The 27743-nt window shown below is 41.0% G+C and overlaps 1 protein-coding gene across 2 annotated transcripts in view; it reads right to left on the bottom strand.

Annotated features, from left to right (window-relative positions):
* The window catches only part of Cstpp1 (centriolar satellite-associated tubulin polyglutamylase complex regulator 1), a 152484-nt gene extending 127230 nt beyond the window's left edge, over nt 1–25254 (bottom strand). For both annotated transcript variants that reach the window (XM_090347797.1, XM_090347796.1), the window contains exon 1: nt 25157–25254. In XM_090347797.1, coding sequence (XP_090203923.1) covers nt 25157–25202 — 46 coding nt within the window. In that variant the 5' untranslated portion in view covers nt 25203–25254. The remainder of the gene's footprint in view (nt 1–25156) is intronic.
* Nucleotides 25255–27743: the final 2489 nt, after the last annotated feature.

The following is a 27743-nucleotide window of genomic DNA, read 5'->3' on the forward strand; positions in this document are numbered from 1 at the left end:
TAGTGAGACCTTGCCTCAAAAATAAATAAATAAATAAATAAAAACCAGAATGGTGTCAGGTGCCAGTAGCTCATGCCTGCAATCCTAGCTGTTCAGGAGGCTGAGATCTGAGGATCCCAGTTCAAAGCCACCCCAGGCAGAAAAGCCAGAAGACATAATTAGCCACATAAAAGCCAGAAGTAGGGTTGTAGCTCAAGTGGTAGAGTACTAGCCTTGAGCATAAAGAGGTGCAGGGACAGTGACCAGGTCCTGAATCAGAATGGCATACATCTAATAGAATTTACAAATTAAGGAAGACAAATTTACGAATTAAGGAAAGATCTTTTACATCAATTACAAAATAGATAAAACTTAAGACATTGCTTCTGTGACTACCAACTAATCACACTCGAAATACAAAAAGACAGACCAGTGGCAAACAAAGCATTATACATATTACCTGTGACAACTGGAAAACAAGAAGTGACTACAAAAATTTTCATGTAGGGGCCCGGAGTTTGGCCTAGTGGTAGAGTGCTTGCCTAGCATGCATGAAGACCCAGGTTCGATTCCTCGGTACCACATACACAGCAAAAAAAGCCAAAATTGGTGCTGTGGCTCAAGTGGTAGAGCTCTAGCCTTGAGAAACCCAAGGATAGTACCCAGGCCCTGAGTTCAAGCCCCAGTAGTGGCAAAAAAAAAAAAAATAGAATAAGTAGTCAAATTCTACTATCTCAGTACTTTCAGCCTAAATCTCATAATACAGAATTAGTAGGTTAGTGTCCTGGAATTTCAAATGCCAGAAACTATAGATCTTTTTTTCAGGGAGGCTTTCACAGGGACTTAAACTTATAGTACTCATCTAGCTGACCATAACAAAATGTACTTCCTGAAACCCAGAAAAATCAAAGTAGCACTTAAGTTTCCCACAGTTACAATCTAAGGGATAATAGAGAAACCAAGTAATAACTGTCATGACAATAACTTTGCAAAAATAGTTACTTATGGAGCAATATAGTTATCAAATCAACTCATAAACCTTCATAAGACTGTTTCCAGAAAGCACAGGTTTAAAAACAAACCTGTAAGCCAGGCACAGTGGCTCACGCCTATAATCCTAGCTACTCAGGAGGCTGAAATCTGAGGATCATGGTTCAAAGCCAGCCTAGGCACTAAAGACCGTGAGACTCTTATCTCCAATTAACCACTAGAAAACTAGTGGCACTGTGGTTCAAAGGGCAGGGCAGTAGTCTTGAGCTGAAGAGCTCAGGGACAGCACCCAGGTCCAGAGTCCAAGCCCCACGACCAAGGACAGAAAAAAAAAAACAACCCTATAAATCGCAAACATGGAATCAATCATGTGGCACTTACAATGGTAAGTCAGATAGGGAAATAGCTCCAGTGTGAAAATTATCTATGCTACACACTCATCAAAACTTGTAGCATTTAAAGGCAAGTGCTTTATAGATTGTTAAACTCACAGATTTTCGCTAAATTGTTAATATGCCATTTAACTATAACTATACAGAATAGTCATACTTAGGCAGCAAGACAGGAATACAATAATCTATCATTTAACTGACATTTTCTATTAACACTATTATAAAACTAGCCACCATTCCCAATAATTGAAGTGACAAATTCAAGGTAATTTAGCACTGGACCCTCTCCTGGATGATAAAACCTTCATACAAACAAGGACAGTTTTCCTTTTTCTAATATATTATTTATTTTTATTTTTGTGGTGCTGGGGTTTGAACTCAGAACCTTATACCATTTGAGTCACACTGCCAGCCCAGGGGCTGTTTTTCCAATGAGTGTGACACTGTCAAATCCTCACTTAAAAACTATGTGCCAAGGGGCCGGGAGTTTGGCCTAGTGGTTAAAGTGCTTGCTTAGCATGCACAAAGACCTGGGTTCGATTCCTCGGTACCACATACATAGCAAAAAGCCGGAAGTGGTGCTGAGGCTCAAGTGGTAGAGCTCTAGCCTTGAGAAAGTCCAAGGACAGTGCTCAGGCCCTGAGCTCAAGCCCAGGACTGGCAAAAAAAAAAAAAAAAAACTATGTGCCAAGACTCTGGGAAATAACTGAAATAATGCTCAATAATCCCACTGAGTTTTTATTTCAGTTATAAAAGTAAAGGATACTAGTGGGGATATTTACCAATGCCCCAGAGGCCTAGGCCAAAGTGTACAGACCATCTGCAATGAATGACTGAAACAGTAGATGCTAAGCCAGGAAGCCTCAGTTTCGTGTACACAGAAAATTCATGCCAATACCTAGCATATAACCAGATAATAGTATAAAACACTACCAAAGTCCCCACAAAGTATTCTTTGCATCTATTTTGCAAGCTGAATTATTTTGGAATTCACCACTTTTAGGAATATTGCAATGTCCAATTCCACCTTTCTGGTCGGGCCCAACTCAACCAAATCAAATGCATCTTTTATGGAGCTTTCCCTGATTCTCTCTCAGCCTGAAGCAACCTTTTCTTCTTCAGAACTCCCTAAAGACCAGTATTCCTGTATTAAATGTTTTCATGGCATTTTAAACCTTGCTAGAGAGCTATTTCTGTTATCCATGGGCTTATCTTCTTTGTTAGACATCCTGCTTGTTGAAGATAGACAGGTGCCATGACTCATTGCTCTGTTATCCTCTCTAACACTCAGGACCATTCAGTATTTTCTATACAGTAGTCATTCAAATATTTACTGAATGAATACATAAACTGTACCCTCTATTTATAAACTGTGGTACTATTCTTTATTCAACTCAACCATTTCAGGACTGTGCCTCCCAGGTGGGAAACCCTAAGTACCAAAACACGTTCTCCAATGCTCTTCAGGCCCTTACAGGAAGCCACTTTTGTCCTGTTCTCAGCCACTCTGTCTGTTGCCTTTTCACTGTCCCTTCTCTCCCTGAGAAGGCACTTGTTCCTGTGATTGTTCCTAAGAGCCTCATTATGTTCAAGGTAAAGTGAGGAGGGGGGAAACATTCCATGCAATTACCAGTTCCTCACAAGTCTGGGGGCTACTTGTCATTTCAACATCCAGGACTTGAATAAAAAGCAAGTCTAAATTCTTTTCACTCCTAAGAACTATTTTTCTTTTTTCTTTTTTTCCTTTTTACCCCAAATGGAAGCACACAGCACAGGAAGCAGTCCTCAGTAAGCCACCATCCATAAACAGCCAGACTGCAAGCATAACAAAGGTTCTGTTGTGCTCTTGCATGGCAGGGCCAGTAAGCAGCAGGAACAGATGAACTCCTTAAGAAACAAAGGTTCTGTCTTCATGCAAATGTTTGCATTAATAAAAAATGAACAGAAAGATATAGAAAATGCAGGCTCGCTGGACATAATAGGTCTCTAAACAGAGAGGATTTTTTTCTCTCTTTTTCTCTTTCTTTCTTACATTTTCCAGGCAGAGTCAGCGGGTCTTTTAAAAACTTTGTCATTCTGAACATTTCACAGACATCACAAGAAAGACATGCAAATACCAGAAGCAAATCAAAGGACATCCCGCTGCTCCGCTGGCGCCTCCCTCATCCATGCCTGGTTTGTCATTTTCTGTTAACCCTAGTGCTGGCTGCTGTTTTGTTGAGGAATGGAGGCCCTCACCCAAGTGGCAGGACATGTCCAGCCAGCTGGCCCCAGCACTGATGCCATTACAATGCAAGCCATGTACGACCACTCAGGGACACGTGCTGCCAGGCAACAAATTCAGGGTCTGATTTTTACACACTTTGCTTGCAAATCTGCATGGGAAAGGGCTGCTAACCACTTAATAAGATGTGCTCTTCTTGAGTGTGGGCATCATGGCAAGTTCTCTGAAGATGGATTTGCAGAGGTCTAGTACTTCAAAGTGCAATGGACAATAAGGGCCTTAAAATAAGTACAGAAAAGAAAGAACCTTATGGTGGGAGAGGGTGAGCTACTCTGTGCCAAAGCAGTGTACTGTGCTAGATGGACTTCCTTTCATTTCACCTTCACAGTTACAATTTAATGAAACAACTCAGCCCCATTACATAGCTGAAGAAACTGAGGTTATAGCTTGACGATAATGGCAAGCCAAAACCTCATACGGCACGGTAACACCTACTCCTTCCCCGCCCCCCCACCTCCTCTCTCTCTCTCTCTCTCTCTCTCTCTCTCTCTCTCTCTCTCTCTCTCTCTCTCTTCTCTTTTATCTCTCTGTATGTCTCTTTCTTCTCTCTCTCTTTCCTATTGAGGATTGAACCTAGGGCCTTGCAGATGCTAGGAAAGCTATTAGCCTACCAGTGTGAGGTTTTGTTTTGTTTTGTTTTGGTGCTGGTATGGGCACTTGAATGCAGGGCCATACCTTCACTTCCAGTGCTTTGTTTATTTGTTTTCTGATTAATTGAAAATAAGAGTTTCACAGACTTTTCTTCCTGAGCTGTTTTCAAACTGTGATCCTTAAGCCTCAATCTCCTAAGTAGCTAGAATTACAAGCATGAGCCACCAGTGGCCAGCCCCACTGCCTTTTAAATTGAAGCTTGCTTACTTAGTGCCTCTGAAAATATAATCATGAACATTCATCTACTGCAGGACCAATGACATGGCATTCTCGAACTCTCCATTTTTAATCAGGTGAAGACTTTCTTACCCATTTTTAAGAAAAGACTTCTTTTTCCTCTTTATTTTGTTTATTTTTTCGGTGGTAATGGGAGTTTGAACCCCAGCCTTATTTTCTGCTGGTTATTTTCAGGATAGGTTCAACTTTCCTGCCCAGAGTATAGCAGAGCCACAATCCACCTACTACTTTTAGGCTTCCTGTTATCACTGGAATCTTTGCAGCCAGCTTCCTTTCTGTAGATAGTCTTCTGAACTTTTCTTCTTGAACTAACCTTGAACTACAATGCTCATAATCTAAGCAGTAACAATGAAAAGTGTGAGCTACTACATCTTGCTAAATAGCGGGTGTTACTGTAAGGTTATAATGATAACCCGTAGATAATCTCACAAAAAGGATATCATTTAATATATTGTATATAATTTTAGGATTCAAAAATCTAAAACTCATCTATAGCTCCTACAGAATTTATTAGCAATGAATAAAACAACACCTGAATATGAATCTCATTTCCTAGGTGTGTATAGTCCATTTTCTTTTCCTTCATTTTTTCCTTACTTAAAAGCTTACATAAATGTAAGCTCTGCAACAAACATAATGAGGACCCATTAAATTATCCTTTAGGGATAGAAATCAGTCTGAAGGATATTGGCACAGAAAAATTAGAAAACTAGCTGGGTACTAGTGGCCCACTCCTGCAACCCTAGCTACTCAGAAGGCTGATATCTGAGGTTCATGGTTCAAAGTCAGCCCAGGCAGGAAAGTCTATAAGCCTCATCTCTAATTAACCACCAGGAAATGGGAATTAGAGCTATGGCCAAAGTGGTAGAGCACTAGCCTTAAGCAGAAGAACTCAAAGAAGGCACCCAAACCCTGAGTTCAAGATCCATAACTGATGAAAGAAAGAAAGAAAGAAAGAAAGAAAGAAAGAAAGAAAGAAAGAAAGAAAGAAAGAAAGACTGCTGACACCTTGAAGCTTACTCCACCAACTACTAATTGATTGCCTGGTCTCAAACTTCTGTTCCACAAGAGAGAAATAAGCTTCTATTGGGTTTATGCTTCTCTTTTGTTGTAGTTTCTGCTATTGTATGCAGACAAACTTAGCATTATCAGAAAGCATCTATATATTTTCCAGAAGGTATAAATAGGATCAAATTAATGGGCTGGCAAGTATCCAATAAGACAGATCACTAGCCACTTCCTCATCAAGTGAGTCCAGGACAGGACCAGACGAAGCCTTTCTAGACACTGCCTTGAAGAAATGTACTGCTGTCGTCCACGTACACTGGCCTGTAAAGACAGGGCAATGGCTTTTACAGCTGAAGCAATAACACTTGTGTTGTTTTTCATATTTTACTAAATACTCTCATGTACATATTATTGACCCTTATAATCATGTACATATCATTGACCTTTAATCAAAGCATTGATAGGCTAGATTAACCCCCTTTTACAAATGCTCAAGACCACAGAGTTTATAAGGAACAGAGCAAGAACCTAATATATTTTCTTTTTCTTTTTTAAGTGGTACTAGAGTTTGCACTCAGGGTTTTCAATTTGCTTGGCTATGCTCATGGCTGGCACTCTACCACTTAAATCAGCTTTTTCTTGGTTAATTAAAGATGGACTCTTTCAGACTTTTCTGCTCACTTCTGGCTTTGAACTTTGATCCTCTAGATTTCAGCTTTCTGGGTAGCTAGGATTACAGGCTTAACACAGTAGTGCCTGGCAAAAAGCTGATACTTAATGTCATGAATATTATTTTTCCATTGAATCATAAAATATGATTCTTAAAAAGCTTTAAATGAAGTGAAGCTTAATGGCTAATGCCTGAAATCCTAGCTACTCAGGAGGCTGAGATCTGAGGATCATGGTTCAAAGCCAGCCTGGGCACTACAGTCCATGAGACTCATCTCCAATTAACCACTAGAAAACCAGAAGTGGCACTGTGGTTCAAGAGGTAGGGAGGTAGCCTTCAGCTGAAGAGATCAGGGACAACACTTAGGTTCAAAGTTAGGCCAGTAGCCTTGAGCTGAAGAGCTCAGGAATAGAGCCCGGGCTCAGAGTTCAAGCCCCACAACCAATCCCTCCCCCCCAAAATGATCATGATTAATGCTAATTAAATGGTACAAAACAGACTGGCCATAAATCAATGCTTCAGTATTTCACGTAACTTACATAAAGACTTTTAAAATTAATTGTTTCATTTACTAACAGAGGAAGCACTCTATTTAATTTTAGAACTGGTGACAGTTCTGCTTCCTTACCAGATGCTTCATTTTGAACTAGTAGAGGAAAAAGAACAAATGAGGGCAGCATGTGAAACACGAAGCAGCACAGGGAAGGATATTCTCACTAATGGTCATTTCTCTACTCGGTGTAGAGACAGAGTCAGATCTACCCAGTGCAAGACACCCAAAAATCTCTGTTCAGAAATCATCAGGGGTGAGCCAGGTGCAGTGGCTCACACCTGTAATCCTAGCTATTCAGGAGGCTGAGATCTGAGGATCATGCTTCAAAGCCAGCCTAGGCACTAAAGTCCATGAGCCTCTTATCTCCAATTAGCCACTAGAAAATCAGAAGTGGCGCTGTAGTTCCAGGGGTAGGGTGGTAGCCTTGTGCTGAAGAGCTCAAGGACAGAGCCCAGACTGAGTTCAAATTCCATGACTGACCAAAAGGAGGAGGAGGAAGAGGAGGAAGAAGAAGAGGAGGAAGAGGAGGAGGAAGAAGAAAAAGAACAGGAAGAGAACAGGAGGGGGGGGAGAGGAGGAGGAGAAATCATCAAGGGTGAGCCAGATGCAGGTGAGTTATGCCTCTAATCCAGCTGACTCAGGGGACTGAGATCTGAGGATCACAGTTCAAAAGCAGCCTGGACAGGAAAAGTCTGTGAGACTCTTACCCCCTAATTAACCACCAGGAAACTAGAAGGGAGATTGTGTCGCAAAGTGGTCACTAACCTACAGCAAAAAGAGTTTGGGAGGCCAGGAGTTTGGCCTGTTAGTGGAGTGCTTGCCTAGCGTGCCCGAAGACCCAGGTTCGATTCCTCAGTACCAGATACATAGAAAAAGCCAGAAGTGGTACTGCAGCTCCAGTGGTAGAGCTCTAGCCTTGAAAAAGCCCAAGGACAGTGCTCAGGCCCTGAGTTCAAAAAAATAAAAAAAGGAGTTTGGGAATGGTGCCCAGGCCCTGAGATCCATGAACTATAAAATAATAATAATAATAATAATAATAATAATAATAATAATATCAAGGACAGCTGTGCTATCTTCAGCTCATCATCAGCGCTTCATTGCCATTCCTCAAAGCAACAGCCCTAGCCAGTATATCATACAACATGAGACATGATGGCTCATCCTGTCCCTACTCATGACTCCATGGGGCATTATGCAAGTTACTTCCCTTCCCACTTATACTTTCTTTCTTTTTTTTTTTTTTTTTGGCCAATCCTGGGCTTTTTTCTTTGTATGTGTATGTGGTACTAAGGAATCGAACCTGGGTTTTCGTGCATGCTAGGCAAGCACTCTACCACTAGGCCAAACTCCTGGTCCCCACTTATACTTTCTTCCATAGATAGTTAGTGAGAATATTATACTCTACAGGACAATACAGAGGCCCCACTGAGCATAAGTAAACATTTTTCTTCTATAAGAGTTACTATTCCTAAAAGAATGAGAATGAAATTCTACATTCTCTTCTATTTCTCTTGTACTTTGTTTTTCCAAAACAAAATGACCCAGGAGGAGAAGGCCTTGTGAAAGGAGCCTGGTTTAAGAGAAACATTAAGCTGATGAAAAGAATTTTAACAATACTAAGATAGGGAGAAAAGACAAAGAAACTTCCTTTCTACTTTATTTGCTTGAGAATGTAAAATCAGTAAGCTGATAGTATTCTTACTAGGTTATTGTGTTTACTATTATTTTAACTAGATCTTTTTTTTTTTTGCCAGTCCTTGAGCTCAGGGCCTGAGCACTGTCCTTAGACTTTCTCAAGGTTAGAGCTCTACCACTCGAGCCTCTGCACCACTTCCAGCTTTTTGCTACGTATGTGGTACCGAGAAATCGAACCCAGGTCTTCGTGCATGCTAGGCAAGCACTCTACCACTAGGCCAAACTCGCGGCTTTTTTTTTTTTTTTTTTGGTCGGTTGTGGGGCTTGGACTCTGGGTCTGGGCGCTGTCCCTGAGCTCTTCAGCTCAAGGCTACCACCCCTGAGTCACAGGGCCACTTCCAGTTTTCTCGTGGTTAACTGGAGATAAAGAGTCTCACAGACTTCTGTGCCCCGGCTGGCTTTGAGCCACCATCCTCAGATCTCAGCCTCCTGAGTAGCTAGGATTACAAACGTGAGCCACCAGTGCCTGGCTCTTCCTTTTCTTTACCTATGTGACAATTTGTTTTTCTGACACTATCTTTTAATCAATTATGCTTCATTATTTTTGTATTTTTATTTTCCCCAATTTACACGGTCAGGTCAGCTTAGCTCAGTTTCTGTTAATGCTCCATTAATGCTGTAAACGCACTTGTCCCCAGAAACCAACAAAATTCCTTTGCATTCTTGGCCTTTCACTTCTGCTTCCCTAAATGGAAAAAGATAATTTTGGGTCTTACTTTCAAGACAAGGAAGAGGCTATCAAGTAAAGACCATTAACTCCCAGCTCAATTTCTAAGTTCATCTGTGTCCTCCTCAATTCTTACTATCTACCATTTTTTTCAAAGGCAATAATTTCTTGTAAAATAACAACACAAAACTTTAAGAGCATCTTAAGATCTGATTTCTTACTTAGGAATGAATTTCCCCTAATTGAGAAAAAGCTTACATATAAGTTATTTCCAAAAATAATAAGATGTTGAAGGGGATACTAAATGTAACTATGGAAATGACATTATCTTATCACAGACATATTATTAAACCTTTATCTATACTATAGGGATGACAATTTTGTTATTGTTTGATGTGATGGTCATAAGGCCATCAGGTCCTGGGCTCTGTCCTTGAGTCTCTTTGTGCACAAGGCTAGCCCTCAGCCAGTGGAGCCACAGTGCCACTTCTGGGTTTTGAGTAGCTAACTGGACATGAGAGTTCTTATGGGGACTTTTTTGCCTGGGCTGGCTTCAAACTAGGATCCTCAGATCTTAGCCTCTTGAGTAGCTAGAATTAGAGGCATAAGCCACCAGCTGGCTAAGAATTTTATCACAGCCAGACTTCTAGGAATGAACCTAGCGAGCTTCAGCTCCTTCACTTTTGCCATTTACTCTCCAGATATCCTGCAGCTACTCCAGAGCAACCTCCCCTTGTCATCTCTTAGCAAAGCCCTCTGCAGCTTTTATCTTCTCTCAAGTATCCATTTCTCTCATTCTGCCCCTCTCCCCCATCTCAAAACTCTCCTTCCTGGTTTCTGTGGCTCTCCCTTTCCCTTGTTCTACTCCCCAATCTCCTAGCAATAGCTCTCTGTCTATAAAGAAAAATGCTGTTATTTAAGTGGAACTAGCTCTGATAACAAAATTTAGGTTCCTACAATATATCTCTAACTCTCAATAGAAAAAAATATACAAAAGTTGGGTGCCAGTGGCCCATGTCTGTAATCCTAGCTATTCAGGAGGCTGAGATCTGAGGATCATGGTTCAAAGCCAGCCAGGGCACTAAAGTCCATGAGACTCTTACCTTGAATTAACCACCAGAAAACTGGAAGTGGCGCTGTAGGTCAAGAGGTAGCCTTGAGCTGAAGAGCCCAGGTCTAGAGTTCAAGCCCTATGACCCACAAAAAAGAGAAAGAGAAAGAGAAAGAGAGAGACATAGAGAGAGAGAGAAAGAGAGACAGAGACAGAGACAGAGACAGAGAAAGACGGAGCTTTTCTCAGGTATTTTGTTTTGTTTTGCGGTCCTGGGCCTTGAACTTAGGGACTAAGCACTGTCCTTGGGTTTTCTCAAGGCTAGAGCTCTACCACTTGAGCCACAGCACCACATCGGGATACGAAGGAATCAAACCTGGGTCTTTGTTCATGCTAGGCAAGCATTCTACCACTAGCCAAACTCCCAGACTTTTCTCAGGTTTTTGAGAAGACTTACCCTATTTACCTAGTTACCATTCTCTACCACATCAACAAAAATTAATTAATTGTGTGAAACCTTTTTTTTTTTTTTGTCAGTTATGGGACTTGAACCGGCCTGGGTGCTGTCCCTGAGCTCTTCAGCTCAAGGCTACCACTCTACCCCTTGAGCCACAGTACCACTTCTGGTTTTCTGGTGGTTAATTGGAGATAAGAGTCTCACAGACTTTAGTACCCAAGCTGGCTATGAACAGTGATCCTAGATCTCAGCCTCCCGAGTCCAGCAATTATGTGAAACTTTATAATATAATCATGACTCTAAGTAATCAAGTCTGAAAGCTTTCAGAATACCAAGGACAACCACCAATTTTAGTTTTCATTAAATAATTTACTTTTAAGATATCTGATGAGTATTACCTAACACATCTTCTCAACCTTCTGTGGGATAACTTTTATCAACTCCATTTGTTGGGAAAGTTTAATCAAGGAAAATAATGACAGTATTTTCTATTTACAAAATACCTTCCCTGTAAACTCCACAAATTTATCTTCTCCCACTTCTCCCACTGCTGTAAGGTAAGTGGCAATATCCCCTTTACTATTTTCATAGATAAAACACCATGGATCCAAGATCGTGATGACCTACTCCTGTAGGCCTGAATTACATCCACCAGCTTGACCATGGACTCAAGTCTGAACTGTGCACAATTCACAAGTGTGCAGCTCCAACTTTTTTCTACAGGAAATGCACCAAATTGCAAAAAGGACTGGAGTCATGCATGATTATAAAGTACAGTGTTATCGGTTTTCTAAATTGGACTCTTTTAAGTTTTGTCTAGATGCCCAAAAGCTAAATTATTTTTTGTTTACTGTCTGTGCACTAGCAGTGTAAATGATGTCATCAGGAATGTACAATACTCTACGACAAAGCTGCAGGGCCAATAAAAGCAACTCACTTGAGGAAGAGTGCATTTCTTTTTTCTTTCTTTCTTTTTTTCCTTTTTCTTTTAAGTAGCCAACACACAAAGATGACTCATTAAGCCCAAAAGAAGTGATGATGCCATGTAAGGGCTTCTTATGCAGCTTTCCACAAAGAGACCTGAGTGGCAGCATAAGGCCTCCTCTTCTGTGCACTTTCCTCCAGGCAGAATGTGCATTTGTGTGCCTACATACACAATAATAATCTCCCCTGAAAGGCAATTCCTTCCATATGACAGGCTCAACAGTGGCCTGAGTGCTAGCCTCATGTTGCCCGTGCTGTTAACATGCTGAAATAGCAGACACATTTAATCTCGCTTTTTAAAAAAAAAAAAAAAAAAAAAAAAAAAAAAAAAAAAACTTAAGATGAGACAGAAGCAGCAAAGCTGGAAAGAACTCCACACAAGAGAGAAAGGCAGCCAGTCCCGGCGCCCAAACTCACTTTCTCATGGGCTAAATTTCTTTGTGTGGTGCCTACTTATGTGTCAATTTGCAGTACTTTGGGGCCTGAGAACCATGGAGCCAAGTGGTTCTGGCAGCCTCTCCATTTGACAAGCAAAGCCAAAGGCTTGTGGCCTTTGGTACATTGCACATTCAAAAGTGTTATTGTTTCCAACATATCTATTTTTAAATATATAATTTTCTCATTTAGAGCACGTTGTATGTAAGTTGGCCACAGGAAGAGTTCTGCTCCACAGATTTTTTTTTTCTTATTTATTTATTTATTTTACCAAAAAGGCAACAAGCCTACCCCTAATGAAGCCCTACCTCTGCCAAAAGTCTCTGTTTACTAGAGGGGGCCAGAGGGTTATCTTAGGTGAGAGAAGTCAGAACTTAACACCTGATATGAAGTCTCATGCAGAGCAGATTTCTATGTGATTATAGAAACTGAATCTTGTGTTTTATCACAATTACCTGTAATTTCAGGGCTAGATAATAGTGTTAACAAGGAGACCTGAGAGCTACACAATAGGACAGCTGGAAAGAGGCTCTTTACTCTCTCCAAAGAACAGTGCTTTTAAAAGCTAATTCAATGAAGAAAAAGAAAGAGCTCTGAAAGGGCCTTTCAAACAATATTTACTTTTACTAGGTTCCTGCTAATCAAACAAAACTTTGTTAAAAGCTTTTATGAAAAATATATTTGATGATTGCAGCAGTAATTGCTTTGTTTAAAGAAAGGTGCTTAAGAAAAATAAAACAGCTAATGGGATCAGTAATTTGGTAAGTTCAGATGTGAAGTGGGAAAATCCCTCCTTGCTTTGATAAATGATTAAAATTCTGCTCAGATAAATGTGTTTTGACTTGAAATTCCAATCATAGAATGAGCTATTTCTTAGGGCTGTTAGGAAGGCAGCACAAGGGTGATCCCAACCCAGAATGAGGACCCACAGACTCATTTACAAGGGTAATTCACTCTTAAAGCCTCTCACTCTGCTCAACCTGAAGACAGGATCTCATGGAGATGCCCCCAAATTGTTTGAATACTACTTTTGAAAAATGAACTAAATCTTACTGTTATGTAACCAAAAATGCATAAACTATAATATCACCCAAGAATATAATCAAAGTTGTTAAAGACCAAAGGATCCAGTCACTCTTTCTTTCACCCATCAAAGGGGAAAAAAAAAAACCACATAGTGACTCTCACAGGCTAGGAATTCAATAACTATTTGTGGAACTGGATTCCTTTCTCCCATTTATTTTAAAATTTATTCTGCTACTTAAAGCAGACCATTCATTCAGCAACTGAACACTTTACTTGGGCCAACCACTGTGCTAGATTGAAGAGATACTGGGGGGAAAACAAAGCCTGTCCTCATGGCTTACACTCTAATAAGAAACAGACAATAACCAAGTATCTAAGGAGAAAACGAGAGAACTGTGATAACTGTAATGGGGATATAAACAGGCTGATGAACTACATAGGCCAATGGGCCTTGTCACTTCTGATCTACTATTAACACATTTTGAAACTTCATTTACCTACTCAGCTCCCTACAGTTACTCCCTAAAGCAACTACTGTAGTCGTGCACAAAGAAAAAAAGTGACCTCCAACTCCAACTTTTGGACAGTATTTGGAAAAAGGATTTTTAAGATTATTTGAATATATAAGGGATAAGCAAAGTCAAATGTTTAGAGAGCTATTTCTGGACTAGCATTGAAGTCACCCTGAAATGTATTTTGTAGAGGTGGGAGTGGTATGGGTCAGGAAAAGCCTGCCTCATAATTCATTTGTTCCTTCTTCTTCCTTCACAGTCATAGAAAAAGTACGAGAGTATACATTCAACTTGCAGAAACAGCAGCCAAAGGCATCTTCCACAATTGGGCTACCAAAGGAACAGTACAGTCCCTACCAGGCCTGAGAAGCTTCTGTTAAGCTGAGAAAGAGCCAGATATGCTGGCCCCAAACTCTACAGTTCACACATTCCATTATGACACTTAATTTCACTGTCATTCTGTGTAAAAGTTATTTAAGAACAGGTCCTGCCAGGCACTGGTGGCTTAGACCTATAATCCTAGCTACTCAGGTGGTTGAGATCTGAGGATTGTAGTTCAAAGCCAGCCAGGGAAGGAAAGTCTATGGGCCTCTAATCTCCTGTTAACCACCAGAAAACTGGAAGTGGCAAGTGGCACTGTGGCTCAAGAAGTAGAGAACTAGCCTTGAGCTGAAGAGCTCAGGAACAATGCCCACGCCCACAATAGAGCACTAGTCTTGAGCACAAAAGCTCAGGGATAGCAACTAGGCCCACAACTAACAAAGGAAAAAAAAAAAAAAGAATAGGTCCTATCTTCTACATATGGTGTGTTCTCTGTGGTAAAAGAGAGAAGGCTTTATATTTGTGTTTTGTTTTATGTAGAGAAGAAAGGAAAGAAGGAAGGGGGGCCTGGTACCAGCAGGGAATGGGTTGGGTGGGAGCATGAAAGAAGATAGATATAGTCAAAACAATGACTGGCATAAATGAAAATAAAAATGATGAAACCTGTTGAAATTACTTTAGGAAGAAAGATGGGGGAAAAAAGAAGTGATGCAGTGAGATTGCCTAGAATACAGTGCAAACATGTGCAGAATTGTCACAATGTAATCTCCCTCTGTATAAGTAAATAATGCTAATAAAAATATTAAAATGAGGCTAGGGGTTTGGCCCAGTGATAGAGTGCTTGCCTAGCATGCACGAAGACCCAGGTTCAATTCCTCAGTACCACACACATAGAAAAAAGCCGGAAGTGGTTCTGTGGCTCAAGTGGTAAAGCTCTAGCCTTGAGAAAGCCCAAGGACAGTGCTCAGGCCCAGCGCTCAAGCCAGGACTGGCATATACATATGTGTGTACATATATTCATATATATGTATATATATATGACTAGTTTTGTATTTATTAATCTAGTCTCCAAGTAGTTAGAAAGTAAGTATAATAACCAGGCTCACGCCTATAATTCTAGCTACTCAGGAAGCTGAGATGATCTGAGAATCATGCTTTCAAGCCAAGCCCTGGAAGAAAAGTCCCTGCAAGACTCTTAGCTCCAATTAACCACTCAAAAACCAAAAGTGGGGCCCTGGCTCAAGTGGTAGAATGGGCACAAAGAAGCTCAGGGACAGTACCCAGGTTCTGAATTCAAGCCTTACAATCAATAACAACAAAGTAGGTATAATATTTATATTTTATTTCATTTCCTTGCTGGAATAACCCCAATACTTTTAGGACTTAAGAACATTTCTGCTAACTTACTGCAACAGTAATGTTTCCTAGTATAGGATTGGATTTGGAAGATTCATTAATTATATTCAAAATAAAAGTATGTTAATCAAGATTCATTCAAAAGCAAAAAATAGAAATAAAGTTGTGTCTGGCAGTCAGACAAGCAAATTTCATTGTTATGCTATCAACGACAAACAGCTAAGCTGAACAAAACTTCAGAGTCTTCCACAGAGCAAGAATCCCACGTCAGAACCTTTGCCAAGACTTAAAGAAGCCCTATCAACCCTGAGGCTGGAAGAGACTACATCCGTGACTGGTGGATGTTGCTTAGTTCAGGTACTTTGAGAAGCACTCCAAGACAGGATTGGACATGCAAGAGATATGCCAGGGAAAACGCCCTTGACAGAAAATGAGAAAGGAGCTCGAGGAGCCTGGGAGATCTGAGAAACCCCTAGGAAAGGGAAGAGCAGGAGGTATTTCATTGCTGGAGGGGTGGGGGAAAGGTGAGGTCACCCACAGAGAGCACCTTACCTGGTGGGTCTTTCCTGTAGGTCACTAACTAACAGCCTCCGTGGGAATGAGGTGTAAGATCAAAGCCAGGGTAGTGAGTCAAAATTACCCTACTCTCCTCCCTGTAGTAGGAAATCTGAGAGGCATTTTCATGGTTCTCATTGATGTGTTACCTATTTTTAAAATAAATATACTAGTAGTAATAGTTAATATTTACTTAGCAACTACACAGGTGCTCTATCAGAATGAATCTGAGAAACTTTTCTGTAATGTACACAAAACATAAAAGCTGGGATCTGCTCTAAATGTTTATACAGTAAGTTTTGTTGCTGTTGTGTATTTTGTTGGTCTCGGGGCTTAGACTCAGGGTCTGGGTGCAATCTCTGAGCTTTCTGCTCAAGGCTTAGAGCTCTACCACTTTAGAGCTCTACCACTCTGAGCCACAGCTCCACTTCTGGTTTTCTGGTGTTTGTTTGGAGATAAAAGTCCTCACAGATTATCCTGCCCAGGCTAATTTTGCACCATAATCCTCAGATCTTAGCTTCCCGAGTAGATAGGACTACAGGTGTGAGCCACCAGCGCCTGCCACCAGCGTCTGCCACCAGTGCCCTGCTCATAAAGTTCTAGTAGTCACATTTTATAGGTACTATAACAAGGGCACAGAGAGGTTAAGTAACTTCTTCAATGTCACACAGTTACCCAAAGTACATAGATTATTGTCAATAAAATCCTCCCAAATGTGGGCCAGGAGTTTGGCCTAGTGGTAGAGTGCTTGCCTAGCACACACGAAGACCTGGGTTTGATGCCTCGGTACTACATACATAGGGAAAAAAAGCCAGAGGTGGTGCTGAGCTCAAGTGGTAAAGCTCTACCCTTGAGAAAGTCCAAGGACAGTGCTCAGGCCCTGAGCTCAAGCCTGGGACTGGCAAAAAAAAAAAAAAAAAAAAAAGCCCTCCCAAATGATTTGGAAATTCCTCTCGACTTGCCTAAGAAGAATCCATTGGCAAGAATAAACTGGAATTTTACCATTCCCTGGTCCATCCTGATTCCTAGGATGCCCTCTCATGGGGCAGAAATAGGCTGTGTAGAGTCAACTGAACTTATTTCAGGATCCATGCATAGGTCTACACAATGGTTGAAGCCTCCATTTGTGAAGCTGATCAAGGTATTTATAGGACAGAGTTTGATGTGGACTTGAATTAGACTGCTGGATTTGAATTCTGTTTCCACAACTTATCAACTAGTTGTTCAGTATCACTGTGCTATAATTCCCTATAGCAAACGAAACTATCCTCAAAAGTATCAATACAGGTTTAACACTTAAGAAGTTCCCGGCAGGGGCCGGGAGTTTGGCCTAGTGGTTAAAGTGCTTGCCTAGCATGCATGAAGACCTGGGTTCAATTCCTTGGTACCACATACATAGAAAAAAGCCAGAAGTGGTGCTGAGGCTCAAGTGGTAGAGCTCTAGCCTTGAGAAAATCCAAGGACAGTGCTCAGGCCCTGAGCTCAAGCCCAGGACTGGCAAAAAAAAAAAAAAAAAAAAAGAAGTTCCCGGCACACAGTGTGTTCTTAGTAAACAGTTGATGCTGTCAGCTACTTCTATTTGGGGGCACCCTAAGGCCAGCATACTCTTATTCCACTTATCATCTATACATGAAGTGTCTACACTGTGAAAGGAGGATATAGAATGATAGGTAAGATAAGTTCTGCTGGGACTGAGGTGTGGCAAAATGCTGTGTAACAGAAGCAATGTGCTGGGTTCCATGCTTAACACAGGGTAGAAAAAAAAAATCCTGTTCTCAGGATACTTACTGGTATCTAATGAGCTGTTTATGAGCTCCATCCTTGAATGGAGATGTACTTTAGTGTGTTTGCCTTGCATGTGTGGCCCTATGTTCAATCCTAGTATTAAAAAAAAGTTTCATCCTTAATGGAGAAACAACATCCCTGTCCTTTCATCCAATAGTTGTTTTTATCTTTTTTGAAAAACACAGGCTATAGAATCGACAAACCCGGCTGGGCATGGTGGCTCACGCCTGTAATCCTAGCTGTTCAGAAGGCTGAGATCTGAGGATCGGTACCACAATAAACAACAGGGACTCAGAGCCTGGCATAGTGGTGGAGTGCTTGCCTGGCATGCATGAAGCCCTGGATTTGATTCTTCAGTACCACATACACAGAAAAAAGCCAGAAGTGGTGCTGTGGCTCAAGTAGTAGTGTTAGCCTTGAGAAAGCACAAGGACAGTGTCCAGGCCTTGAGTTCAAGGCCCTAGGACTGGCAAAAAACAAAAACAATGAATGAGCAAAAATCAGGTCTGGAGGCATTGTTCAAGCAATATTGTACAAATCTAGCAAGCATAAGGCCTTGAGTTCAAACCCCGGTATTAAAAAAAAAAAAAAAAAAAAAGGAAAAGGAAAGATAACAATAGTTTACAAAGACAAGGAAGGGACTGGGAGTTTGGCCTAATGGTAGAGTGCTTGCCTAGCATGTATGAAGACCCGGGTTTGATTCCTCAGTACCATATACATAGAAAAAGCCAGAAATGGTGCTGTGGCTCAAGTGGTAGAGCTCTAGCCTTAAGAAAGCCCAAAGACAGAGCTCAGGCCCTGAGTTCAAGTCCCAGGACTGGAAAAGAAAGAAAGAAAGAAAGAAAGAAAGAAAGAAAGAAAGAAAGAAAGAAAGAAAGAAAGAAAGCTAGCTAGCTAGCTAGCTTAAAAACATTCAATTTCTCTGAATACACAGACCCCCTAAAGAAGAAAAGCAATGAGGATTCTAGAGGGATCAATTTTACCAACTTTAGTGAAAATAAGCAGATTCCACATAACAAAAGAGCCAGCTTGGAGTGTGAGAGAAGGCATACACTATACAAAATTAGGTGGAGTAAAAAATAAACCTCATGGGGCTAGGAGGAGGGAAACAGGGACAAAAACATGAGAAGTATCAAGGTTCGAGAAGTAATATAACTACCACCTGACAAATATAACTGTAACCCCCCTATACATTATCCCAATAATAATAAATAAATTGTTAAAAAAAAAAAAAAAGTAAGGGACCAGGAGTTTGGCCTAGTGGTTAAAGTGCTTGCCTAGCATGCATGAAGACCCGGGTTCTATTCCTCGGTACCACATACATAGAAAAAAGCCGGAAGTGGTGCTGAGGCTCAAGTGGTAGAGTGCTAGCCTTGAGAAAGTCCAAGGACAGTGCTCAAGCCCTGAGCTCAAGCCCAGGACTGGCAAAAAAAAAAAAAAAAAAAAAGTAAACGGGGCTGGGAGTTTGGCCTAGTGGTAATGTGCTTGCCTAGCATGCACGAAGACCCGGGTTCGATTCCTCCCACATACATAGAAAAAAAAAAGCCAAAAATGGTGCTGAGGCTCAAGGGTAGAGCTCTAGCCTTGAGAAAGTCCAAGGACAGTGCTTAGGCCCTGAGCTTAAGCCCAGGACTGGCAAAAAAAAAAAAAAAAGTAAACAGACAATTTTACCACTTAAAAAATTAATTAATTAATTAAATAAACCTCACAACCCTCTTACACTCAGGTCAGCACATAGACGATTGTGTTTTGCAAACCTGGATCTAGAACAGGTTGCCCTTAATTCTAGACAGTTCTCCACACCTAACCAGATACACAGACACACCCAGGCCTCTGGTAGATGTCTCCCATAAGTCTACTTTCATAAAGCTGGAAATCTGGAGTTTGTGTGTATTTGTGCATGCATGTGTGTACATATATATGCCAGTCCTCAAGAATGAACTCAGGGCCATTTGTGTTTAATGCTAGCACTCTACCATTTGAGTCACAGCTCCTCTTCTGGCTTTTTGTGGTTGAATTGGAGATAAGGGTCTCTCAGGCCATGCACCAGTGGCTTATACTTGTAATCCTAGCTACTCAGGAGGCTTAGATCTAAGGATAGTGGTTCCAAGCCAGCCCAGGCAGTTAAGTCCATGAGACTCTTATCTCCAATTAACCACCAGAAAACAGGAAGTGGTGCTGTGACTCAAGGAGTAGAGCTGAAGAGCTCAAGGACAGCGCCCAAGCCCAGAATGCAAGTCCCACAACTGACCAAAAAAAATTCTCACTGACTTCCCTGGCTTCAAACTACAATCCTCAGATCTCAGTCCTACTGAGTAGCTAGGATTACAGGTGTGAGCCACTGCACTTGGCTTCTTCCTAGGTCTTATTTCAAGCTCTTGACCTGTCTCTCCTCTCTCTGTTCAAGATGGGCATTAACATAATTTTTATTTAACATATTTTTTTTTTGCCAGTCCTGGGCTTGAGCTCAGGGCTTGAGCACTGTCCTTGGACTTTCTCAAAGCCAGAGCCTCAGAACCACTTCCAGCTTTTTTTTATGTATGTGGCACCGAGGAATTGAACCTGGTCTTCGTGCATGCTAGGCAAGCACACCACTACTAGGCCAAACTCCCGGCCCTGATTTTTATACCATATTTCAAATGTCATATTTAAGAAACAAGTATTCAATAAGGGAATCTCTATATGCAATAACTGGCACATAGATTTTAGAACATAATTAGAATTAAACTGAGGGTTTGTATGTCACAGATACATATCAATCTATATAACATTATGCCCATAGAGTATATACCGCATCATAGATTTTTATGTCTATGTAGTTGTTTATATCTCCAAGACCATGTCCATAACCCTGCTAACATAATTTTTATTACTACATTTTGGTGATTTCCAGCATGATCAACGATTATCTTAAGATCCTACGCCATGCCAAGGCAGGATTATAGAATCCTAATCCACAGACAGTGGGGAAAGGATCTGTTTACCCAACATGATGAAACACAGTTTCTTCACTAATATTCGGAAAGGCAAATACAGTATCTAGCAGGGAGGTAAAAAGGAGTTACCCATAGATACTGTACAGCTGTCACTATAATACACAAACCTAAAAGAAACCTAAATATACTCATCAAGGGGTATTCCACTTTGACTTTTCATTTCACTGAATGCCAAGGGTTTTCCTGTCTGCAGCTGTTTTCTTGCTATATGTGTTTTATTCACATGCAATGAACTTTGTGTGTGTGTGTGTGTGTGTGTGTGTGTGTGTGTGTGTGTGTGTGTGTGTGTGTGTGTTTTACCAGTCCCACAGCACTATCCTTGGGCTTTCTCAAGTGTAGAGCTCTACCACTTGAGCCACCAGCATCAGTTCTGCCTTTTTCTACATATGTGGTACCGGAATGGAATGCGGGTCTTAGTGCATGCTAGGTAAGCACTCTACCACTAGGCCAAACTCGAGGCCGCATGCAATGAACTTTATAATGTGTAAAAAAAAAAAATTTTAAGCCAAAACACACACACACACACACACACACACACACGTTTGGGTTTGTTTGTTTGTTTGTTTGTTTTTGCCAGTCCTGGGCTTGAGCCCAGGGCCTGAGCACTGTCCTTGGACTTTCTCAAGGCTAGAGCTCTACCACTTGAGCCTCAGCACCACTTTTGGCTTTTTTTTTTCTATGTATGTAAGGAATCGAACCCAGGTCTTCGTGCATGCTAGGCAAGCACTTTAACCACTAGGCCAAACTCCCGGCCACGTTTGGGTTTTTTTGGTTCGGTCACAGGGTTTTAATTCTGGGCTTGGGTATTGCAGGAGCTCAGGGAACTCTTCAGCTCAAGGCTCTACCACTTGAGCCACAAGACCACTTCTGGTTTTTTGGTGTTTAATTGGAGATAAGAGTCTCATGGACTTTTGTGCCCAGGTTGGCTTTGAACCATGATCCTCAGATCTTAGCTTCCTGAGTAGACAGGATTACAGATATGAGCCATGGGTGCCCAGACAAACTCATAAATTCTTAAATCAGGAAGTATAATCTCATCTCCAGGGAGTACTTTCTTTTTTATTTTTTGTTTGTTTTAGACAAGCTCTCACTATTATAGCTCAGATTGGCTCTGAACTCCAATCCACCTGCCTATACCTCCCAAATGCAGTCAGTAGTGTTAAGTGGTCATTAAACAGAAACTGTTTCAAAACAGCATGCCGCTAAGATAAGTCAAATCATTACAGGAAAGAGTGGCTCTCTACTAAAACACATTTACACTCAGTAAAGTTGTATGGTTTACTGGACCATGAAGAAGCCAGGGAAGAGAATAACTCTGCTTAGGTTGCTGTGAATGGCCATATGATGATTGGTACCAGGGTAAGACACTTCACTATGCAATAGAGCCTGAAGGAATATTTGTCCAGGATACAAGCATTAGGCAGATGGTGGGACTCCATGAACACCAATGCTTTTTCTAACAACCTAAGACTGAATCTGTTTATAAATTCCTAGTCCATGTTGCCACTAAGTTGATCTTCCACTTAAGCTACTACGAAAAGATCACCAACTTCTACTCATCAAGTCACCAGTATACCAAATACACCAAGTTTTTGAGACATGTGATTCACACAGAAAACACCCAAGAACTGAGCCATGTACTAAGCTTTTCAAATATCTTAGACATTTATTGAATGCTAGGCAAATAAATAAAATATAAAACACTATCAGCAAAAGATGTTGATTGTTATTACTTGATATTATTATGCACTGAATACAAAATTACCTGTGATATAATCATGTCCATTATTGATCACTCTTAAATTCTTCCCCACAAACATACCCTCTCTACTGTATGTATGGGTGCTTGACTATGTCTATGTGTGCCTATTTGTGTAGATATACACAAATACATACATTTATATGTATATACATATATCTTTCAAAAGCCAACTAGTCTTTAAACTTGGTTAAAAAAATTCATCTTCGGTGGCTGGGAGTTTGGCCTAGTAGAGAGTGCTTGCCTAGCATGCACAAAGACCTGGGTTCAATTCCTCGGTACCATATACATAGAAAAAAGCTGGAAGTGGTGTTGTGGCTCAAATGGTAGCGATCTATCTTTGAGGGAAAAAAAAAGTACAAGGACAGTGCTCAACCCCTGAGTTCAAGCCCCACCACTGGCCAAAAAAAAAGTCACATTTTCCAGGTGCGGTGGCTCACACCTGTAATCTCAGGAGGCTGAGATCTAAGATCAAGGTTCAAAGCCAGCCCAGGCACAAAAGAACCTGAAACTCTTATCTCCAATTAACCTCTAGAAAATGGGAAGTGGGGCTTGGCTTAGGGGTAGAGTAGTAACCTTGAGCTGAAGAGCCCAGAGACAATACCCAGGCTCAGGGGTAGGGCAGTAGCCTTGAGCTGAAGAGTTCAGGGACAGTGCCCAGGCTGAGTTCAAGCTCCATGACCCACCAAAAAAAAAAAAAAATCCCTTTTCATTCCACAGGCTGAATAAAATCCAAGGTCATGGGGAACAGGCATGGCCTTATACTGTTGGTGATAGTATAAAATGGTCCAGCCCTTATGAAGGGCAACAGGCCAATATCTATCGGTATTCCACATGTGAATATTCTTGACAATTCCACTTGGTGGGATTAATCTTGGCAGACACACTTGCCAAAGAACAAAACTATAGGTTGTTCCTTGAGACATTTGTAGTAATAGAGAAGAAGAAGAAAAAAAAAGCTAGAGACAAGTCATTATCCACCAGTATGGCATTGGTTAAATAAATAATTTAAGTACTATGTAGCTAAAAATTAAAAAAAAAAAACATTTAAAGAACACCAAAGCATTTTACTGATACAGAAATTACTCTGCAATTACTAAATGAAAAACATGTGCACTATATGTTATGCTATGTTATGTACATAATAAAGTCAACTCTGGAAGGATACCCAGGAAAATAGTAATAGTGGTTAGCTGAGGGGTGGGAAGAGCTGAGGATAGCTGTAAATATGACAGACTGAAGGAAATCAAGAGAGAAAAGCCAAACATTGATGGCTCACACTAGGATCCCAGCTACTCAGGAGGCTGGTGTCTAAGAAACCAGCCCTGACACACAAATCTATGAGACTCTTACCTTCAATTAACAGGAAACCAGATGTTGATGTGTGGCTCCAGTAGAAGGGCTCCAATGCTGAGCAAAAATGCCCAGCAAAAGCACAAGCTCAAGCTACAGTATGGAGGTAAGAGAAGTTAGAGAAGACTTTCACCCTAAACCTCTTTACATTAAAGATGGGGAAGATCACAGGTTGAAGGGAACCCCAGTCTGGACAAAGAAGTTCAAGAGTCCCTCACCTCATTAAAAATAACAACAATCAGTGAATCAGGTGCTGGTGGCTCACATTTGTAATTCTATCTACTTTGGAGGCTGAGATCTCTGGATCGCAGTTCAAAGCCAGCCCAGACAGGAAAGTACATGAAACTATCTCCAATTAACCAGTGAAAAGCTGGAAGTGGAGCTGTGGTTCAAGTAGTAACACACTAGCCTTGAGCACAAAAGCTCAGGGATAAGGCCTGGTGCCAGTGGCTCATACCTATAATCCTAGCCACGGAGAAAGCTGAGATCTGAGGATCTTTGTTAGAAGCCAGCTCAGGCAGAAAAGTATATGAGACTCTTCTCACCAATTAACTGCCAGAAAACTGGAAGTTGCATTGTGGCTCAAAGTGGTAGTGTTAGACTTAAGCGAAAAAGCTCAGGGACAAAAAACAAAAAACAAAACAAAACAAAAAAAAAAACACCCAGGGCCTGAATTTAGGCCCCAGAACCAGCATACCTCCCTTTCCCTCTCCTACAAATCTGTCTAGATTTTTCATGTATGTGTATATAAGGATGCATATATACATATATATATGTACGTGTGTGTGTATGTGTGTTTTCACTATGTAAATGCCTTACACACCCACAAGTGCTCAATAAATACTACAACTTCTGCCTCAGTTCAAGAGCTCAGTCAAGAGTCAAGTTCTAAAGTGGAAACACCATGCTCAGATCCCAGTCCTGCCTTTTGTATCTTATGTACGCGAGTTATCTACCTCTTCCTCCTTAGCTTCTCCATCTGTAAAATGGAAGGAACCACAATAATTCCTCCTAGAGCTGTTGAGAAGATTCAAACGAAGAATGCAGCATACAAAATGTTCAGCGTAACAGTATTATACAAAGCTCAAGGTGATACTGTCACTATGATAGAGATTATTCACAGATGCTTTATGTTCCAAGGTTACTGATTCCACCAACAGCATCTTAATAATCTCCTCACCGAGCCCCAAATTCTCAACTGACCCCTCATGAATACAAAACAATCTTGCCTGAGTTCCAGCCAGGCCGTTTCAGACATTCTGTACTGCCCCACATGCCATTTTCCCTCCTCGTGCGGCCTCACAGACAGGCTCAGGCCCTGGAACCCCCACCGCTCCGGCCCGCCCCAGCCTACCCGGACCCCGGCCCTCGCCTCCTCCACAGATTTCAGCCTAATTTGTTTGCACTGCTTTCCGGCCGCAGGGAGAAGGAAGCTCCTACCCAGATATTCGTAGTCCGGTAGAGCGAGGCGCTCCGGACTCAGCATCCTCTGACCCCGGCAGCTCCAACACCCGGCTTCCGGAACCCAGGATGCAGTCTCGCCGTTACCATGGCAACCAGGAGGCGGGAGGCGGGATGGGAGGAGGCGGTGTCACGGAAACAGTCTCCGGAGTGCAACGTGATGCCGACCACGCAAGTTCCGGGAGCGGTGGTCCCTTCTTAGCCTTCCAGGTTTCCTTTGGGCCTGGCCTTCTTGTGGAGATGGTTTTTAGAGGATCTGAGGTGGAGAATCCTCCGATTCCGTTATATTTCCTGATGTCCAAGGATTACTATGAGCCATCCGTATCCAAAATTTCTGACGCTCATAAGGATTCCTGCTCCATGCAGCTGTCCTCCTGACAGTAATAGTTCCCACGTGTGAGCACTTGTTATCCCATTATCTGTTTTTCTCTCTTTTAGCATAATGTGATCTTAAATTGCTACAAAGTGCTTCCACGTGCATACTGTATCTTGGCTGCTGCTTGAGGTCAAGCAGCCTATGACAGGACTGGACAGAAAGGATGCTCATTGATCTGTAAGATAATTGCTGTTCCCTCTCAAATTTCTCTTTATCGTTAGACAGGTCTTCTGGTCTATTTGACATCCTTCCCAAATGACACCTTTTAGGTCCACACACAGACATAGACACACAAACACACATTCCATCTAAGAGGGAAGAATATTTATAAGGTTTCAAGTTCACAGATGATTTCTAGTGTTGCTCCCCTCCACTCCCAACAAAGGTGAGAGTTCTGTAGCAGCTGTCACAGTGCAAACCTACCTGCAAATGCCACTGTATCCTCACTTAAAAAAAAAAAGTAAATGTAAGTGCCCCCCCAACGAGATGGATTTTTTTTTTAAGAAAGAAAACAAAAATCATGCCATCAAAGGAATTCCTGAGAAACCAGTAGACCACCTACACTGGGAGGAGAAGGAAACAGAAGGTTCTTCTCTTTGTGTTCTAAGTGACTTATTCTTAGCTTTCTCCAGCAAGGAGCCTCAAACCTTCTAATTCTCTTTCCCTTAAAATTGTCTATGTGTCTCAATTCTAGGCTCCTGTGAGTCACTCTGGCTTTGGATGTGGTAAAGAGGAAGGAACAGAGCCAAACTAGGAGCTGTGTTTAGTATTTTGAAGTAATGAGTTTACTAAATTGATATTTGTGTGAAGTCCTGAAAATTCTATCTAAAAATTTGCCTCCACCCCTCTGTTTATGAAATTTGAGGAGTTATAAATTTAATAACTGTGATTTATTAATAATATCAATAAGTACTATATCATTTATGAAGGACTTTATTCCTAAGCATCCTACAGCTATTTGCAGATATCATATATTCCCAAGAAAATGATCTAAGACACTTCTCCCTTTTCTAAGTAGGGAAACTGAGTCATGAGGCACAGAATGACTTTTCTAGTGTCATCCATCTAGTCAGTGGGAGGGCTGGAACTGACTGTCAACTATGCTAACATCCAGGCTAGTGGTCTGACCACTGAACCACATAGCCTCTTATTTTAGGAGTTGTTGGCTTGGTGTTTATTTATTTATTTATTTTCTTTTTTGTTCTGCCCTGCTAGCAACTGGAAGCTCCCAGATAAAAGAAGAGAATTTCAAATTTAAGCTGCATATTTGACATCCTCTTATTTATGGAGTATTATCTTGGGATTTGGAAGGTACTGGGGTCTATGTGGTGAAGCTGGGACAGGCCCCAAGAATATAGCTTTGTTTGAGCATTAACCCATTTGTGGTTATAATAATGATAAGTTTCAGCATCAGTGGCGCCTGACTGTTAATGACTCAAAGAAAACTAAATAAGAACAAGATGTCATCTCTGGAGCAATTTGTAGGTTTTTTTCCCTATAGTCCCATGCCTTCCATGAAAGTCCTTCTACTTACACTTTGTGTTCCACTCAGAATGTCCCAGTTTGTCAAAGAGGAGGATTTAGAAAGGCTTAGGAAGTGACTAGATTTTGCTTTCAAGAAAATGTTCATAGAAACAACCAGTAGCTTTCCTGGTAGTGGAATTACTATGTGTATTTTATTTATATATTTTTCTTCACATTTTTCAATATTCTACAAAGTTCTTGTGCTTGTATTGTAATCTGAAAACTAACAATGGAAGATGTTATGACCTAGCAATGTTTTTTCTTCCCGTGAAGAAGTCACTGCTTTTTTATTTCTCTTCAGTCACAGATTACATAATACTAGATTTTGGCACCATATCAATTGTGAAAAAAATTTTTCAAATGGTATCATTCTTAGGAAGAATGGAAATATACAAGAATTTGTAAAATGAAGTGTATTTTTGTGGTTCTATTGAAAAATTAACTTAAAAATGTAATCCTTCCATTTAAATAGATTTTTCAGCTTCCTAAATTACCATATTCCTAGAAAATTTACCAGAACAAATAATCACCCAGGCAGAGCAATAAGTCAAAGGACAATTTTACTACCCTAAAGAGAAACAAGTGATATAAAATTGACTAAAAATATAACACAAGATGTTAAAGGCATAAGAAATAAAAAAACACCAGGGGCTGGGAGTTTGGCCT

Source organism: Megascapheus bottae, chromosome 16 (genome assembly GCF_031878675.1).
Source record: "Megascapheus bottae isolate mThoBot1 chromosome 16, mThoBot2.hap1, whole genome shotgun sequence".
Lineage (NCBI taxonomy): Eukaryota > Metazoa > Chordata > Mammalia > Rodentia > Geomyidae > Megascapheus > Megascapheus bottae.